Consider the following 20738-nt stretch of genomic DNA (forward strand, 5'->3'; position numbering starts at 1 on the left):
ATGTGGTTTGACTTACAAACTTTGACTTACAAACTTTTACTTGTGTATGCAATGCGTTTTTGAATTCTTTACTGCATCAGAATCGCAAAAACACGTCTTCAGATATGAAACAAGCATCGTTTAGTTTTCGCACGTTTCAGATTTGTCGCCACTCTCAAGTATTGAAAGGGGATTTCCCCGTTGTTGTATGAATAAGAACGTACAATACACATATGGCAAAAACTTAAAACACGTGAATACTTTTATCATTCTACTTCTTTGTAGAAACGTGTCACCATTTTTTAATTACATACATATTAATTCATACTCTTACCTTGGCCCCATTATATTATTAGCATTAGGTAGGTATATGTATGTAATTATAGGTCACAATGTAGAGTGCTTTCAATTCATTCCAAAAGGGGTCATTAAAGTACAAGAATGTTTTGGAAATAAGAATTAATGATTTAGTGAAAATTGCTTTAAGTAGATTTTTTTTGCGATTATGTGCTAATTTTTACAATACCGCCTGTATGTTAGTGGAAATACATACTATAGGTAGTTGTTTTGTCATGCTAAGACTGTTCTGGATACTAAAGTTAAACAATAAGAACCTCGTAAGATTATAGGGTTATACTTTTTGGGGCGTCAATGATGATCCTGTTCACCATTAACTGATAGCATCAAATGATATATTAATTCAATGTCAATTGGTGCTAGTGTATTATGTATGTATTCTCATATGAAAGGTTAATAACTATCCCATGGCCACCGAGTTACCTTTACTCATTATTGATACAAAACATGAATCTAATAACAACAGCAAGTTTCATACACATGTAGATATGTGTGTATATAAATAAAAATTTCTAATCATGAATGGTAATATTTTTACTTTATTTTTAATGTAAACAAAAGACAGAAAGAATATTAGAATTATTTTTCAATATCATCTTCCGTTCATTGAGTATTTATTAAAAAATAATTGATTAAGTAAAACAATAAAAAATGCACATATTTATCGAAATCGTTTAATTTATTTAAACCTCCTAACATTTACAGGAGGTTTTATCACATTTTGTTTTTCGTTTAAGAATACGTGTGGAAGCTTCATTGCAAATCTACAATATTTAAAAACTGAAGTATAAGCGTACATTATATTTTAAATCATGTCTATTCTAGAGATAATATTGATTCTAGACTTTGTCCCTTGGTTCCCTCTAGCAGTGGGCCTCCTAAATAATATAGCGGGTTCTTAAAGATCCTTGAATTGTCATAAAAAATTGTTTGGGGACGCACAATAATTGGTCTTTTTAGTGTTGACTTGACATTACTGCTGTTGCAGCTAGGCAAATTTTCATCGTCTGCAAAATATATTCAAAGTCAAAACAACACAGATGTATAAAAATGTACCATATCATTATATTTTACCAGAAAAATACACTAGTAAGACAAATTAAAAATCTCAAATATATATATACATATTGTACATACATACATACATACATACGCAATGCACAATATGTTTAAAATAATACTTTTTTGGTAAATAATAATCAAAACATATAATCTGATTAATTTAGAATACGTACGGATGCCTTCGTCTGTTTCTTTCAAAATTGGGATATATTCATCACACACCTATAAATCATATATATATATGTATATTTAAATAGAATAATTGCTATTGCACTAAATTTACATATATAATATTATGATTCTGTGATAAGTAAGTATAAATTTTCACAGAATATTTCATTTGAGAATCTATGAACACATGAAATGTTACATTGAATATAGTTTTAGTATTTATTAAATAAATATTGATCAAATATTTTCAGACAAGAGTAACAAACACACAATTGAGAGAATAATTAGAATATGTTGGGTTTGAATTTGAATAGTTCCCACCTTTTAACATGTATGTAGATGTGTAAACGTAAAAGCACTTAAATGTAGCAAGGGGAATGAAAGGAATGGATATTGGAGTAGAGGAAGATACTGTGGATATTTGTCTTGGATGGCTATGACAATTAATAGTTCACTAAGCATTAGTCGCAAGTAGTTCGCTGGAACCATGTTCGTCTATTTTAAATGGTAGTGGGGTTGTGAGTGTCGGTGGCCCTCTTGCTGATTTGCGCATAGGTCTCTGTGTTGTCACCTGCTATATAGAAATGGTTATTTAACATTTATTAGTAATGACTTTCATCGATTTTAAATTATTAATAAATACATGTTTATGGATCTGCATACATTAGCATACATACATATTATATTTACTAGGAATAAAAGTTTTCTACTTACCTTACAAATTGAATTTGTCGCTCTTGCTAAACATTATATACGTATGTTTATAGGATTATCGATTCAGATGATTATAAATGAATAAGTAAAAATAGGATTTGTTTGTTTTATTTTTTATATATGTATACATATATATATTATATATAAATCAAAATTTGAGGGTGGCATTTGAAAATATGTTTACGTTGCTAAGTTGCTGTGTATTGTATGAAATAATTATTAAATTAACCATATTAACAAATACCACCCTCATAAGTAAATTAAACAAGCAATATTTTATACACATGCACATACACATACACAAATGCAGGTATATATTATAAAATAGGTATATAACTAATCTTTTTTGTGTCCATTTGAGTTTTCTTATGTAAATACATATGTCATCGTAAAGGTGTCATTAAAATGTATTAATATCTTTAGCTTGTTTTGATTCAATAGCTGAATATTTTATTTTTAAAATTCTAATTGTTAGTACAATACACAAAAAAATAGGCTTTTAATTTTTTTATTAGTAAAAGCAAATTTGCTACATTGATGGTTTTAACAAAGCATTCACAAAAATATATTTTAGAAGCATGATGCAGCAACAAAAATAATTGGTTATTGATATGGTGAGTATGTACAAATATGATTTAATTTGTTCATATTTTGAACATGTTATTGAGACTTATTTTAACAATTTAAAAAAATATATTATAATATTTGTGACTTTACTATATGCAATATATGTAAATATATAGTATAGTTAAACGAAATTGTCAAGAATAAGAATTTAAATATGAAAATTTAATGCATGCAGTATGAATAAAGTGACCATACGTCCCGTTTTGAACGGGACCGTCCCGTTTTTAGGTAGCCTGTCCCGTTGTCCCCAAGCACAGCTTCGGGACGACGAAATGTACCGTTTTCAAAAAGAGAGTATTTTTATTGAATTATTATATATATATCGTATAATTATTGAATACATTTTATACCTGCCCGGAACTAATGCACCCGTAGAAAGAGTCTTTTCACAAATTAATAAGTTGTGGACGACCGGAAAAACGCAATTGCAAGTCTCAGTTCTTAAAGCGATGTTGTTAATTAAAATCAATTTTAAGAAATCCTGCCAAGAATTTCATTCTTATTTAAAAGCAAACCCAGTAATACTTAAGAAAATTTGTTCATCAGAAAAATATAAAACAAAATTTTTTTTTTAATTTATATTATTCAATCCTGTTCTTTTCTTTTCTTCATCAACATTCCTGTTCTTTTTATTAATAAATAAAAACTATGAAAAAATAGCGTTTTCTTGAATACACATACTATTACGTAAAAATTGGTAGATGTCCCGTTTTGAGGACAAGAATAAATGGTCACATTAAGTATGAATGAATTGTATTTTACTTCTATCAAAATTTTAAATAAATTTGTAGAGTATGCATACTGAAGTATATATAGTGTGTACTAAAAATATAATAAAAATAAAGCAGCACAATAAATATTTAATAAATATTTACGTGCTAAACATGTTACATGCATTGCGCATGCATTATTGCTAATATTCTTGTACATACATTGTGACATTCTAGGCTAAAGCAAAAAAGTCTTGATTGTTTCTTTTAAATGTGCGTTTACCAAAATCAAGCTTATCTAGATCGCATTCACTTATTGAAGATAAAGGGGCACGCTTGCTTACCGCAGGAGGTAATAGTATCGACTCTTCTGATGCTAATCTTGGTATTTCACTTACAGGATCATTTTCGCTATCACTGTCCATGTCAGTTATTTCTTGTTCAGGAGATAAGAGTTCCGACTCTTCCGAGAGTGGCTCCCAGGCCAACTCTTGATCAGCTACACTGTCTGTAATTTTCATGGGCATAAGGTTTGTTTTATTTCAGAATACTGAAAAGTTATGTTAATGTTAAGTATTATCACCTACCTCTGAAAGTAATGCGTTTAATTGGCGGTGGTATCGGTTTATCGATTTCATCATTTTTGATATTGACAGGATCCGGTTCATTGATTGTAACTGTGGGAAGTTTGAGATTTGGCTTAATTTCATCGTCATCTGTTTGTTTTAAGCCATTTGTCGGATTCAATGCACCGGTAGACGGTTTCGTACCATTTTGGACGGCTATTGATACGGTTTTTTTTGGAGTTAATTGTAAAGTTTCATCAGCAGGTACCTTGAATGTTAGGTTTATCATTTAAAATTTATGGTGGAAATTTATGTTATATGTTCAAATTTAATATACTGACCGCTTTATATGTATGAGATCTTAGTCCTAATCCGGGAGATTCATGTATTTTCGTAGCTTGTTCTTTGCTTCGAATTATATTTTCATCCATGTCTCTTTCTAAACGGGCTTTGTGTCGTTTATTGCTACGCCAAACCTTTAATAAAAATATTAATAATTTGTATTTTGGTAAAAGTGATATACATATGTATGTATATATGTACATATAAATAGCATAATATCTACCTCATATGAACATGCTATTATTATGACCACAAAAATAGTGCACATTATAATAAATACGACATTTGTTCTCTCTTCTTTAGTTGAGGTGTTCAAATATGGTGGTATATAAGGAATTCTAGATGGTGGATCTTCAACCCAAGTTTTATTTGTTCCCTGTTAAATTGATAATTCAGTTTAAAATACATACTTATGTTCCTGTAAATATGACTATAAAAATATATATGTATGTTTGTATATGCAAAAAATTACCACACTATCGTTCTGAATACTGAGGTGTATATTTTGTAATTGAATATCTGATGGTAGCTCAAAGCGTGATGAACATTGATCACTACGAACTCCCTGTGAATTCGTTACTATGACTTTTTCAGCACCATTTTTTGTAAAAAGCATGTACTCTTCCAAAGGTTTCATTTCATACAGGTCCACAGATAAATAGATATCTATAAAATAATAATTTTTCAAATAAAATAATTAAAATCAGAATTTTAATGAATAACAAATAAAATATTATTAAATAGTATTACTCGATAGACAGCCACTGTATCCTTTATATATGGCGAAGCGAGGATCAGTGGTATTAACACCGCCTATTTGTACTTCATTCGAACCAGTATCTTGGGTTGGAATAAAATTTTGTGTTGTTTGAACTTCGAGCTGTATTTCCTCCCTGTCAATTAAAAGTGAAGCTTCTGTACCATTTCGTGAATAGTAGACTGAATGTCGTGCGCCTGAAATCATATGTACAGTACATATTAAAATACACGATGTTGATGGGTGCTGTACTGAACAATCACTCGAATTTGTTTGATATTTTAATAGATGTACATATTACCATTTAAGAAATTGCGGCCTTTGACTTCTGCTCCGTGTACTGAACCTTCTCTGTCCTCTTCAAATTTTAGATGCCCATTGGGAGTAATTGCGATCAATAAGTAATAGCTTCGTCTGAATGCAGTAATATTATGTATATTAATTCAAATTTCAACAAGTAATTGTGTATTCATTTATGTGTATAATTATACCCACCGATTTTCAGTTTGCAACAGTAAAAGAACAGTATTTTTTTGTCTCAGGTCATTACTGGAAAACGCTAGTTGTACTTTTACCTGCAATCAAATAAAAGAAATGACTTTTTACTTATCGGCAATGGAAGTACATATATAGAGTTTATTATGATTTTACATTTTCTATCGGTTCTTCGTTTTCTATTAAGAATTTTCTTTGCAAAACACTTTCACCGTTGAAATCGGCTCCCTTTTCTTCCATACAAAACTCTCCAAAATAGCTTGTATGCTCACAGTCACACGAGCTTTCCTGGCGAGTGAAGTCTTCAGTGCAAATTCCACCATTTTTGCAAGGTTCTAAATCACATCTCATATTACAGTGTGGAAGTACTCCGGCCAAATCTATAAAAGTAATGTATTCTGTACATAGTTGACGATTTGAATTACAATTACAATATAATTTATACCTTAAGTCATATTTACCATGATCAATACTTTGTTGCGCTTTGAGGGGTAAATCTACAACATGATTTCCGATTTTAAGACCTCTTACACAACCTACATAGCCGCTTGTGCCTTCTTCACCAGCGGTGCCTGGCTGAAGAGAATGTGGATCTGTACCTCCTAAGTTTATTTGAAAATAATCAGCAGGAGGCGCAGGTGGACGTTGTGGCTTCAAAACCTCTATTTAAAGATTAAAATATTGTAAATATGGATCAGCATAACCTTTTTTTAAGTATCACATTGTACATATGTACATATACAGTTACCTGTATTTGGATTAATCCAAGGCTTGTTCGAATATTCAGTTAATAGAAGAGCTGTTTTATTGATAGTGGATTCTTTGTTATTTACATGCAAAGTCGTTGAATTCTCTGTGCGTATGATAGCTACTTGAATACTTTCACCGTTGTTGAGATTTTCGTAAACAACTGACAGATTAAAAATTTCATTACCGTGATTAAAGAGGTACACTACTCTGTTTCCCTGTGCAATGTATAAGTGAAAGAAATTGTTTAGATGGTCGTTAGCATATAGAATAAGAGCATCAGTATCATAAGTTCTCAAGTTGACTAGAAGATTTTCAAACATCATTTTTTTTAGCCGATTTTTCTCTTCGATGGTTGTATTTGCTGACAAATAATTCTTTCTTAAATAAGAATCGGATGTAAGGAACGTTAATGCCTTTTTGTTTATATCTAAAATAAACAATTTATATTTAAAAAAAAAAAAATTTATATTGTAAAATAATTACTCAATATGTACTTACTTATTTCACAATGGGTGCCAAGATGTGCCCATGGGTTCTCACAAATACATTGGAAAGTAGACCACAGCTCTTTACAAATGGCTTTATTTTGACATGGGTTTGGAACACACGAAGGTTTGCAATCTTTTATAATTTCAGATAAATGAACAGACATGTAACTATATATGTCTAGAATCTCTCCATTTACCACCAAACCTCTAAAACAACCTATTAGTCCTTGTTTAACGGCTGATTTTTTCAACAAATCACTGAAACAATCAATTAAAATTATAATTATTGTGATAATTGATATATAAAATTATACTACATACTGTAATACATACGCTGTGGCTCCTCCGATAAACATGGAACCTTCAAATGGGCCAAATTCCTCTTCCAATAATAAATCCACCATTTGATAGTTGGTATTCAACATGAAACGTACATGATAAAAATTGTAATCGATCCATATTTTATGCCATTCCCCTCCATTTAATTTGCGAGTAGAATTGATTACCATTTCTCTAGTAGTTCCAGTGTTTAATGTAAAATTGAACGTCAATTGGTAATCTGATAAATAAAACATACACAAATTTTAAATCCTTATGTAATTGTGTATGACATATGTAAATAAATATGTACATATGTACTATATAAAAATGAATGAAAATTTATTCAATTACCACTCGTCAATGCTACCATAAATGATGGATAATTTGGTCTGATTGGAGGTTGAAATAATAAAATAGCACTGGTTCCTGTTGTTCTAAAGCTGAATGCTATATCACCCTTTCTCCAACCGGGAACTTCAATGTACGATTGGGATGTTGTAAATGTAACCACATATTGTTGAGTGTCTAAAATCATATTCGATTGTTTCAATATAAAATAAAGTATATTGATAAAGGGTGAAAATTGATGACGTTGAAGAAGGAGATTTTCTTTACAAAATATGTAATTGAATTAAAAATCATTTATATTACATATTACACACTAACTGGTTTCAACACATTCCAAAGGTCCTAATGTAATTCTTCCTTGAGCATTTTCATCCAGATCTTTCTGTTGTAGAAATACCATTTCTGTTATACCAAGACTATGTGGTTGTTTGTAATATCCTTCGTCAGAATGCCATTTGTTTTCGCTGACGTCGCAGTTGCACAACAATGATGGATTCACACAAGATTTATTCACACTGCATGGACAGGATCCTCTATAACACACAAACGAACATTATAACCTTTCATATATGTACATCTTATCATAAAATCTAGAGGAATTTAATAATTGAACCTTTTTTCATCTCCTATGTAATCTACGGTAACGTTTCTAGCAGATGATATGAACCAAGTTGCACTGTGCAATTCTAATGGAGCCATGTAGCAATCATATTTTATATACTGACTACAATATAAAGAGTGAGAAATTAATTCTTGTAACATTTCTGCTGTGAACTCTCTGTATTTTATATTAAATCGAAAATTTTGCTCTTGCGCCGAGCGTACATCCTGAAAACGATAAATTCAAAATAATGCATCAATAACTTGACTGTTTATAACATAAAATAATAAATAATAAATAAAATCACGCACAACTTGACTTGGAAGATTATGAATCACAATTGTTTTAGTGGCATCTTCTGAAGTCTGAAATTCACATTTTACATGAGCCGGAGGAAAGCGTCCATTACCATCAATATCAATTAGGTAAACATCAGGTTTGGTATATCCTAACAAGGCTAATTCTTCACAAGTTTTGCGAAAGGTAGCAAAGTGACAGTTTTTTCCAATATAGCCTTGAAAAGTTAATAAAAAAATTATATATATATATATACAAATTCATATATAATTTAATGTTAAATTGTCAACAAAAGTCTAAATTACCTGTACCACTACAATCACATGATATTCGATCATTTTTTACAGAGCATCTACCACCATGTTCACAGGTGTTAGGCCGTAGACAAGGGTCTACAAAATTACAATTATCGATTGCAACCTCACCTACAACTCTTTCAGTTTTAGTTACATATCTGTAACAACGATAGTTTTGTAAGTATAAACCTTATAAACATTAAAAAGACAACTATATATGTAATACATATTATTGAAAAAACCTTGGTTCAATTAGGACATCATTGACTTTGATATCTTTCATGCAGCCCACGAGACCTAAGTTTGCAGATTTTAAGCCACTTCCTATAATGACTTTGTCGGCAATATTAAATTCAAGACCTGAATTATAAATATTAAATTATTATCAAGTGTAGAATATTCAGATAGTTCAAAGAAAATGAAGATTCTTTTACCAAACATTTGGGTCTCTTTATTCTTATAATCAACTGTTAGTTTGATACCGCCATCTCTATACTCCAATTCAACCGTATGCCAAGTACCACCAGTGTCATATTTAACAGATGTGAGATGGGTTACATTTTTAGATGAATCTGGTACGAGTTCAAAACGAATTTCCCCTTTAACAAGTCTCACCTGTAAATAATTTTAGATTAAATTTGATATTCTTATACATTTTATATAAAATAATAACAGTATGAATTTTACCTCCCAAAATCCAACACCCGATAAAGTGTAAACATCACTGTAAGCCAACACAGCCATATGTTGATTCGATTTGAAGTCGAATGTTAAATTTAAGCTCGTCTTTGTGTCGATCGGCCACCATATATGAGACGAAGCGAATGGATAAGTAATTGGTATGACGTCGACATCGGTTTCATAAAATTCAGGTTCCAATACACCAATGTAGTGAACTTTTGGATTTCCCTTTTGTAATTCGTACAAAATAGATATATCATTGTAAAACACATATTTAAAACTTCCGGCAAAGTTGTTATCTGAAATAAGTTCCTTCTTTTTATTCAGTTCCGGGCCGCCCCCAATGTATATTTCCGGATCGATGTATAAGTGATATGATGATCCAGGTATTTCGAATTCCTTAACGTATTCATCCAACGAAACTGTAACGGTTTTATTTATATGATAAATTGTGAGATTACTCCAATGGTTTGAATTAACGAAATGTCCAAAGTAGTCGCTTAACACCCCGTCTCCAAAGTCCATTTCAACGTACACAGATCTATTATGCAATGAAGCTGCAATGTAATGGTGTTTTGAAGAGCTAGTCTCTCCACTAGCGTAGAACAGTACAGAATCATCAAATCGAGTCTATATAAAAATTAAATATACTAATGATATGCATTATTTTTAATAAATATTTTATATTTTAATTTATTTACTTTAAATATCATGCTTATCCTATTTATTGATGAGTGCACTCTGTCCTTCCAATCGTAAACTCTATAAGACACATAACTAGATCCACGTAATGTTAAAATTGTAGCAGCTAAAACATATTTCAATATTTGTATTCAAAATGTAAAAAAATAAAATGATATGGAATACATTTTGAATTTAATTTAGTACCATATATATCACACAATTCTCCTTCGTACTTCATTCCAAAACAGTCACAAGAATAATCGTTGTAATGGTTTATGCACTTTGAACCAAAGAAACAAAGATTTTCCCATGTTCTGCACTTATTGATGCAACCTTCATTTACATTTTCATGCTTTGTCGCTATAAGGGGCTCAATTGGAAGTAAATCTGACGCTGCTTTTCCTGAACTTAAAACAACATTGCTAATACAGCCAACAAATGATTCTATAATATATTTAACCCCATGAAGTTTTTCTTCAGAACTTAATCCTGTATTTTAAAGTAAAAATAAATAAAAGTTACATAAACATATAGATAAAAAAAACAATAATATATTCAGATTAACGAATATATACCTCCAACTAAAACGACAGACGTAAGATTACTGGATATGCCATAATTAGTATCATGGTTTAATCCTTTTAAATACGCTTCTTCTTGATGTTGATCAACTTTGGCTATAAGTCGGGCACCGTGTACGTCGATTCGTACAACAACATTATGCCACTCATCTTTATTTAAGCCTTGACCAACAGTGACCGATGTTAAATGCTTTCCAAATACATGGACAGCTAGAATTAAAGTAAATTGCTTGTATAATTTTAAAACAGTAAGAAGATTTATTATTTTAGCATCAATACGCATACCTTTCAATTGTCCCTTTTCTACAATCACATACAAAGCGTAAGGTTGCATTTTAAGACCTGCAGAATTTTTTACATTATGATATACTAAGAGACCATGCGGTAAACGAGTTCTAAACCTAAACGAAATTTCGCGACACAATCTGAAAGAAACAAATATTGTATAGTTTTGTGTGTTTAGATTGAGAACATTTTTTAAAATGATTGTAATCTAAACCTTAACTGAAATCTTTGAATAATCTCTCCATCAAGTTGAATAAATGTGTTGTCTTTAGCAAACATGAAAGTTTTGTGGTATCCTGTTTCGGCAAAAGTGAGCTCTTTTCCTCTATCATACACCGGTACAGGAGGCAGCGTTGGTGGTGGTGGTGTAAATGTGGGTTTTATTGTTGAGGCTATTGTTGTAGAAACAAGTGGAGATGTTAAATGGTGGGGCAATGTATCTAAAATTGATTTTAATTCTCAGTATTCGTTTCTCAACAAATATTCGATTCAATATAATATTATCGTTACGTGTATCTCCAATGCAGTGATGCAAACATTCTGCTTCCGAGTTGAACCTGTTGGAAGGATTACCTCCACAGCCACCCCAAACAAACATGGTGCAGTTTCCAGGACCATTTAGTGTACCGACATAATACCATTTGTGAACAAAACTTTTACACGGTCCGACATCAGGTTGTCCGGTACACAGTTCTAAATAATGAATATAATGTAGTGAGTTGAAATAGAGATAATTTTAAGTGCATGTATAAGTGGATCATCACCTCTCTCTTCAGGCTGTGAATCAAAAGGTAAACTAGCATCGACATGCTTTAATATAAAGTACAATACTGCTAAAATATATAGACTATGATATGCAATAATTCCTCGGGATCTATCTGGCTCGCCATTGTACAGCATTATTTTCTTTGTGGAACTTCCTGTAGATGTCCCGATGGTGATATTTAAATATTCTTAAGTGCACCATGAAGATTTTCGTATACTGAAAGCAATGTATTGTATAAATATGTATTTGAGTATTATAAAATTATGTATAATGTACCACATGTAACATACATAAGTATTGTTATAGTAAATAAATTTTTTTTAAAAATCTTTAAAAGGAATATACGTGTATACAAATTAATTATCGACTGGAATTAATTAAGTAAAACTGTTTCAGATTAGAAGTTCATTTACGTCTGTTAGTGAAATAACATCGTAAACTTTATCGCTTTATTGCGGCTAATTAGTATTAGTAGTGTTGGTTTTGTTTAACATGTCTACAAATTCAATTAAAAAACTGGTTGTAATGGTTTTCGGGACAACGCAGATAAGGATTAAGCGCAAACAGATATTATTTGTTCTTCAGAGTGTTTACATTTTGATTATCGTTAATTAGATGTTTCAGAATTGCTAAAATCCTATTGTGATTTTTATTCACTTTTTCAATTGCGTTTTTTTTCACAACTCTGAATGAAACAAATAATCGTTCCCATTTAATATTGAAAAATAATTTTGAATTTTTATGCCTATTTTACACTCCCAAAAGAAAATAGAAAATTAAGCTATGGGGGGGGGGGACAAAGGAATTAAATGACGGAATGTTGTACACACGACTATGAAATTCGACCACTTCGTAGAGCCGCTACAATGCCTTCAATCAAAGATTTATGAGAAAATAAAATAAAAATTAAATTTCTATATATAATACATATGTACATATGTATATATTCCATAAGTGGGGACCACTTTAATTAATAACTTTCCGAGTTAATTTCTAATTTATAAAAATTAAATTGGGACAAGTTTAAACATCGTAACATTTCCTCAAACAAATGTCAGCTATTTTCAGTTTAACTTTTTGTCTTGGGTGCAAAATTACATTTTTGGCTTCCAAGCCAAGTTCCATTTCCTCTTGACCGACCTGGCCCAAGTAAAAGTGGTACTAAATAAAAACTCAATTGTGATTTTCAAATATTCACGATGCTCTTACGTAGCTTACAATGTTATCTTAAGAAAATTAAACAATACAACGACGCGAATATTAGAAGAAAACAAAACAGCCAAAGAGGCTAAATTGAGTGTGACGAACGCTCAAAAATCATTAAAGGACACAATGAAGAATTTTGCATATATTTAAATTACCATTATGGAACAGTTTCTAAAACAAAATAGAATAACGGAATGGAAACGTCGTAACGACCAGTTCAAGTTGACATATAATTTCATCTAAATTATTTCGAACAATTCCACTTAATAATTGAGCATTTATTTAGGTACTATTGAGATGTACCAACGATGAAAACATATCATAATTATGTAGATCTGTTTCTTGGAAGAGTCAACATGACATATTTTCCACTTAAGTATTAACACATTTAATTCAATCCATGGTGTACAGATTGAGCATGTCTGCAATATATTTCAGCCATTTTAATGATGTGTAAATGTGTGCAAAGTACACTTGCACTGGTTTATAAGGTAAGCGTCTATATTAACTCCAATATGAGTCTTAATAAAATAATCGGCACAATAACCCCCCAGTCGACTGAATTGACGGATCACGTATCATGAAACGTTGCAAAACAATACTCCCCAAATGCTAAATTTAATAGCCACAATGTCCTCAAAGCTAAAACCTTGCAGGAATTGAAAGAAAATGTTGTAAACGATGGACACAGTGAATCATCGACGTCAATTTAATGTTTCAAGGTAACAAATTGACAGTGAAATGAATTATAATAATGATGATATGTTTTTGATTTTTTTTTTCAAATGTTGTATGACATAATGTTTTGAAGACGTGTGGAATTTGAGGAAGTCTACTTGCAAATGTACGACATAAATTGACTTGGGGACAGCATCGGGAGTCAGGTCTGATACCATGCAGCACAATTGACACATCCTCCGTCCTCACAGGATGTGCGTCATTTTTAAGTCCTTGATCCTGTCTGCTCTCTCATTGATGCACCTTCAGATTTCGGTCGCCTCAAGCATGTGCGATTCGTAGTTTTTTTTACATTATTTTTTACATTAATATACCTGTTCTTCGAATGAACTCGAGTCACGTGAACATTATAAAAGGTGAAGAACGGTAATGTTATTCAGAAGAGCGTACTAGCATAAAATTGATATTAAAACATTATGGTTTTATCGGATATCCATTCATTGAATGGCCTTTGAATTTATATGAATCATAAGGCAAAATTTTATAATTCGAATAAATATTTTTAATGTTAAATGGGCACGTACCCGGTAGGAAGCGTTTGTTTGGTAGATTAGAAGAATGAGTTGCATCCAAAGAAAAATTATCGAATTAAGCGAGCAATGATCTCAGCTCGACCAATACCTCCTGCAACGTCAGATTCAACTCTATATTTTATAATAAATTTAAAATAAAATAATACCGATATATGGTGTGAATCCGCTTGTAAAGTGGATTTTGTGAAAATCTTATCAAATCAGTATAATTAGGGATTATTGTATGTATGCATAGATATATCAGACAAGTCAGATAAACGATAATTGTAAATAGTCAAATCGGTTATTGAATGATACGAAAGTGTTATCTTAGCCTAGTGTGGGATTAAAAGATTAAATGGAAATGTATGACAAGGTGATGAATTATTGGTTAATTTTCACCATATTCGAGACCGATTAGTTTATTGCATTGAGTAATGTTTTTATGTAGTTATGCAACGAAATGAATTGAATACATATATGTACTTACAAGTGATCAAAGCGACGCTCTAGTGATGGCCATCTTCGATGTTGACTTTAATTGACGATAATTTTCGATAATCTTCTGAACAAACAAAATGCACACACGGAGAGTAAAGCCAAAGCAGGTACTTGAAGCTATAGAAAATATATGGATTTAGTATCGGACCTGTTTGGGATGGTTGAAAGTGCGTAGCTGTTACCTTGGCTTTGATACTTGGGTCGGTTTTGTTTATTTTTAAGTGATGGGAAAGTATCCAGTGCGTCGTCACGAGCCCACACTGTGAATATGTACTATTCGCGTGTTGTCCGACGACGTCTAAGTGTTAACTCGCCGTATAGTCGACTGACTGTCGTTATCACAGTTGAAGAACCGGCCCTGCATGGACTCGTAGAGGTGGTTGTCAAATGTCTATGTTTCTTGAAAACTTATGCAAAAATAACATATTCATATCTAATATACATATACATACGTATTTATTATGTGCTATTACATAATATTATATTATAACCGAAGTAGCCTTGCTTTAAGTGGTTAAAAAATTGAATAAGAATCCATAATTATACTTGATTTCATATCAACTGTAATAAATAAAAAATCTAAATACTTTTTCAAAGCTGTGTTTATTAAAATTTACTTAGGAATAAATGTCTTTAGCATACATTGAAGGTGAATTTGACTAGATAAAAAAAAGGTTATCAAAAATGGAATTAAATATATTGATTATTGTCGAATGATTTACACGTTATTTTATATAACCAGCAGAATAGACTAGTGCAGGGTTTCCTAAACTATGTTCCGCGGAACACCAGTGTTACACTGAACCTGAATATGTGTAACACATTTAAAGATCTCCTACTTTATATTGAAAGGCGAGTGATGATCAATCTCTACTGATGTTTAAATCGAATTTTTAAGTAGATGAAGAAGTTTCCCAAGTATTTCTAGAACACCTACATATGTAGCTTGAAAACAACTCATTTGCAATATTTTCCCAAAACTAGTAAAAACAATTCCTGGGTTCGGAATCCATTTTGCGTGACAGCTAAACCAGTAGGCTTAAGCGCAAGTGACTATGAAAATCTAATTGATTTAATTAGTGACTCTGATTTGAAACAAAAATACAATGATCAGCATTTAAATGATTTCTGGGCGAGTTTGTCAGAAAAGAAGCCCAATTTTTCAAAACAAGCTATTATTGTTTTCCTTCCGTTTTCTACAAGCAATTTATGTTAAGAAGGATTTTCTTATTATGCTGCAACGAAGTCAAAGTGCAGGAACAGGCTTGATACCACGCTAGATATTAGAATGCAACTTACCAATATGGTGCCTGATATCACGATGATATGCAATTCATGGACTCAAAATCATCAAAGTCACTGAGTGCTTTATTTATTCATATTTTTATGTTTATAATATACTAGTGGTTTTACTCGGCTTCCCTCAGTATTTGTAATATAAACCGCTTACACATGACTAATCTAATAGTAAAAAAAATATTAAATTTATTTGAATAGTTTTATTTTATATAAATTTATTTGAATAGTGCTTTTTTTTATTAAATTGACTGTCACGAACAAACAAACATATATACTGTCTCTTTCGAAATTATATGTATACCAGAAACCGGTGCCTGCGTCCCCGGCGCGAATGTGGCTTTGCCCTCGGCGCCTTCGCCCCCGGGAACTTCGAATCCTATGAAACGAAAAAAAAATAAATCGAACGTGTCGTCTACGAACGACCCAACCAACCAATGTTACATACAAAGTCTCTTTCGAAATTATATATTAGATTACAGTTTTATATTTAAAAATAATTACTATATAAATAATGTGTCTTAGTAACATTTTTTTTAAATTTTTACTAGTAGGAATTATTAGCCAACCTAAAAAGCGTTCCGTTAAAAATTCCGGGTTTGTGAAGTGTTCCATTGCAAAAAAAGTTTAGGAAACCCTGGACTAGTGGTTAGCATATATATAATGCTTTGAACAGAGTGGTCACGGGTTTAAATCCCACTGGTTTCTGCTGGCCAGACCTTGGATTTGTGATTCCAGGTCGATCGTTTCCTATCAGAGTTTGCCAATTTATCTGATTTTCATTGAAACGGTTCCAACAAATTGGCAACCTTACCCCATTTTCTCGCAAATCTCGAATTTCGCTGAATTGTATAAAATGCTGCAAATTTACAAATCTGACCATTAACGTATCTGTGAATGTTTTTATTTTTTTTATTAACATCATATTAATACGATAAATGACGATGAATAACTTTCATGTAACAATACGAATTTTATATTCGATAAACAACCACAGAGACAACTATGGTGAGCAATATGGCGAAACCTAAGATATAACAATAACTAAAGGTTCGCAACAGAAAATTGGGAAAGAAACGCCAATTTTACAGGAATCGTTTCAATGAAAATCAGAAAAATTGGCAAATTCTGATAAGAAACGATCGACCTAGACATATCAAGGTCTGGCCAACAGCGAGACTTAGCGGGCAATCGTAACATCAAGTACGAAATAATTCAACATTCACCACTAGACCACGCTGCTGGTTAATGTTAATTGATATGTATAGATATTTACTGAATTTCGAATTGTTTCAAAATGCTGAGTGTTAATTTATATGCATCTACTTTGTATAATACTTGTATTAAATGTACAATGTTTCTGGCCAGGAAGGCGCAATGAGGATACCTGTAAGGGCTTCCTGGTATAGATGAAAAATAAATAAATAAATATGTATATACATATGTATGTACATAGGTACATCGTATTGTATAATATTTTAAAAATAATGGTAAAACACAGTAAAATAAAATAAAAATTGTACCAAATTGATTGATAAAATATCGCAATTGAAAATTTATTGTACCTATACATATATTTATTGCGTTGTTAAAAGTATAACACGATCAAGTATTTTAAAGATAATTCTGCTATGGCACCAAATACTTCTAGATTTTCTATTAATAAATTATTGGACATTTATAAATACTCAAAAAGTGAGACAAAAGTTATGTGTCGGAATATTAGAAAATTTTAAGCGTTTAAGCAGGGTTTGGCAGTCCGTGTATAGATTTAGTGGTTCTAAAACTGTGGCGCAAAAATAAATTTTAATTTTGCGTTGAATCCTACATTTAATATTGAAAAAAAATATTTTCGGCTGATTACAGTAATGTTCTTAAGACATAAAACGCTTAAAAGCTAAAAAGCTAAGTTTATCTTGGCTTAAAAGCTAAGTTTATCTTGGCTTAAAAGCTAAGTTTATCTTGGCTTAAAAGCCAAGTTTATCTTTTGTTTTTTTTTGTTTTATCTATTTTGAGTGGTTAACATTTTCTTTAGATTTTATTTTTTGTTTTTTTTTTTTCTCACTATCATATTTAATATTTTTATTTCGGTACTACTGTAGATTATCAAACCCCTTGGGTCCATCAGCTTTGCCGCCATTGCCAAGTATTCTTAAATAAATAAAAATAAATAAATAATACACAATATAAATTGATGGATAAATAAATATGTACAATACACTCTCGATTATCCGGGCTAGTCCTGGGGAGGGAGGGCACGGATAATTGAAAAACACGGATATTCCGAATCATCAAATTTTGACTTGGTTTTGAGTATATCATATTAACAACACAAATTTTTGTTTCATGATTATAATACTCATTATTTATTAACATAAACGCAACCACCGAGCCATACTGCTGGCAAAATATAAGAATAAAATAAAATAAAAGAATCTAAAATTTGACTTAAACGAATAGACATAGGAAACTGACCCATGCAAAGCTTGGCAAATTAGACGAAAATAATTATTACTCGATGCGAGGGAAGGTCAAAAACATTATTAATTTTTTGTTGATGTAGACCAGCGGCTCCCAACCTTTTTTGACTCGCGTACCATTTGGTAGTACATAACGCTAAATTGTACCACCATATAAAAATTATTGTATTTCATGAAATTTGTTTTTGCAAGTGTATGCAATTATTCATAATTATAATATGCTCAAAGTTTAATATATTTATCTACTATTTTGTCATACTTCTATTATTGATAAATGGTTTTAATAAAAACACAATTACAAACTATATATAATATATTTTCTTTTCATTAATTAAATCTCCTTACAAAATAAGTTTAATGAGATCCTTGTTCTTGTTTCGAGGAACATAGTTTTTTAAAATTTGATCCAAATGATGCGAGACGTACCCTTAAGTCTGGAGCTGCATTCAATCTATTTCTATATTTGTATTATTGAAATATATGAAGAGAAAGCTCTCTCAACCAGTTCAGTGCTAGTAAACGGCGACAGAAATTTAAGCGCTATGTCAGAAAGCTGTTCATATTCTTCACTAATACCTAGCCAAAAATTAATAACCTTATTTATTTCGAATTCAGTGTTTAAATACTATAATTTTAAAGTTCAATCAAGTTCTCTTTTTGCTTGGTAGCTGTCCGAAAATGTTCATTATCAAAGGGGTTTGAAATCCAATTGTTTGCTTCTTAAGGTTTGGGGAAGCACTGCGTAAAAGACGATTTCAGCCCTATTAAATGTTTGATTATTTTTTCACGTATATTCCGAGACATACTATTCTTGTTTTCAGATAAGAAATTATGTAAAGTTTCAAATAATTCAGTTTGATAATTTTCGATACATAGATTCCAAAAATCTAATTTTCTAATCGTACTTTCAATTTTATCTGCAACATTAAAGATCATTATCGAGCTGTTCTCAAGTGTCAAATTCAAGTTATTTATTTATTGAAGCGCTAACGTGGTGAATTTAAAAATGCACTCCAAAATCCATGCCGCATCTGAGGAAAACGTATCGATTGCCAGATTTTCGATCATCAAGTGTACATATTGACGTTGACGATGACTAATTAAGATAATGTTTATTAATTATATACAAAATATTTCTATTTTTATGTTTGTAAATCATTCATTCCTGCATGTCCGCCATTACTGATTTTTTTTCGCTTACCACTTGGTACCACAGGTTGGGACCGCTGATGTAGAAAATTAATATTATAATAATTAATTAATACAATTTTAACACGAATTCAGTTTATCAGAATACATACATACACAAGTAAGAAGTTTGTTAATGAAATAAATATTTTTTTGGATATTTTTGAGTTGTAAAGTGTGTATGTATGTATATCGTCATAGCTGCATTATAATGTAATTTACGCTACAAGTAAACAATTCACTGAATTCCACACTATCTAATATGAAGATTCGAATCATGTCCAGTTATTTTAATTTGAATTGTTATAATATAATAAACTGTATGATTGAATCGTCGAGATAAGCGAAACGAACGAGAACGATTCAGTTTATGAAGAAGTTTTAGAGTTGGTCCAGGATCAAGTGATCCGATTTTATGGTCCTTCTCGGGGATAGTCATTTCAGTTGTAGACGAGCGGTACTCGCTGGTACATAATTCAATCAAAAGCAATTGCCATCCTGACTCCGGTTGCCCATCTAGAGAGGGAACTGCGCAACTAAATGTACGAAACTTCACACTTTTCAATGAAACCTAACCGATTTGAAGCTTGCATATGTAGAGTTCGCCAAGCCAACCTTGCCAATTGTCAATAGGACGTTGATTCCATTCGTAATGTTTTTCGATTAGCTACATATGTACGTACATACGTACGATTTGACTAGCAATAAACGATGATATAAAGACGTTACGCTATATAATTGTAATTGCATACGATTTGTCGTGCCAAGGTTGTGGCCGGCAATATCGAATTGTTTAGATCGACCGCAAAAACCGAGCAAATGATATGCGCATGCATATTGATTGCTCTGCCTGATGATGCTTTTGCTAAATGCGAGGGTAATTGATGACGATCGTACGTACATACATTTGTATTATATATATACAGTATACATATGCTG

The 20738-nt window shown here is 31.3% G+C and overlaps 2 protein-coding genes across 2 annotated transcripts in view; one reads left to right on the plus strand and one right to left on the minus strand.

The window, feature by feature from the left end:
- The window catches only part of LOC143911118 (lysosomal dipeptide transporter MFSD1-like), a 356706-nt gene that overhangs the window by 297590 nt on the left and 38378 nt on the right, over positions 1–20738 (plus strand). The window lies entirely within an intron of this gene.
- axo (axotactin) lies at positions 1000–15162 on the minus strand. Its single transcript, XM_077428875.1, has 32 exons — positions 15018–15162; positions 14825–14952; positions 11877–12094; positions 11623–11805; positions 11327–11552; positions 11113–11252; positions 10822–11037; positions 10451–10735; positions 10264–10370; positions 9569–10192; positions 9316–9496; positions 9124–9241; positions 8891–9039; positions 8600–8802; positions 8301–8515; positions 8006–8220; positions 7691–7864; positions 7352–7577; positions 7029–7276; positions 6529–6957; positions 6242–6442; positions 5937–6160; positions 5781–5860; positions 5587–5699; positions 5279–5482; positions 5001–5194; positions 4752–4904; positions 4528–4662; positions 4208–4454; positions 3965–4128; positions 1572–1620; positions 1000–1343 (listed from the first exon to the last, which is right to left on the minus strand). The coding sequence occupies exons 3-32, from the start codon at positions 12010–12012 to the stop codon at positions 1153–1155; spliced, it is 6030 nt and encodes a 2009-aa protein (XP_077285001.1). The 5' UTR covers positions 12013–12094; positions 14825–14952; positions 15018–15162; the 3' UTR covers positions 1000–1152.

The sequence above is a fragment of the Arctopsyche grandis genome, chromosome 4 (genome assembly GCF_051622035.1).
Source record: "Arctopsyche grandis isolate Sample6627 chromosome 4, ASM5162203v2, whole genome shotgun sequence".
NCBI lineage: Eukaryota > Metazoa > Arthropoda > Insecta > Trichoptera > Hydropsychidae > Arctopsyche > Arctopsyche grandis.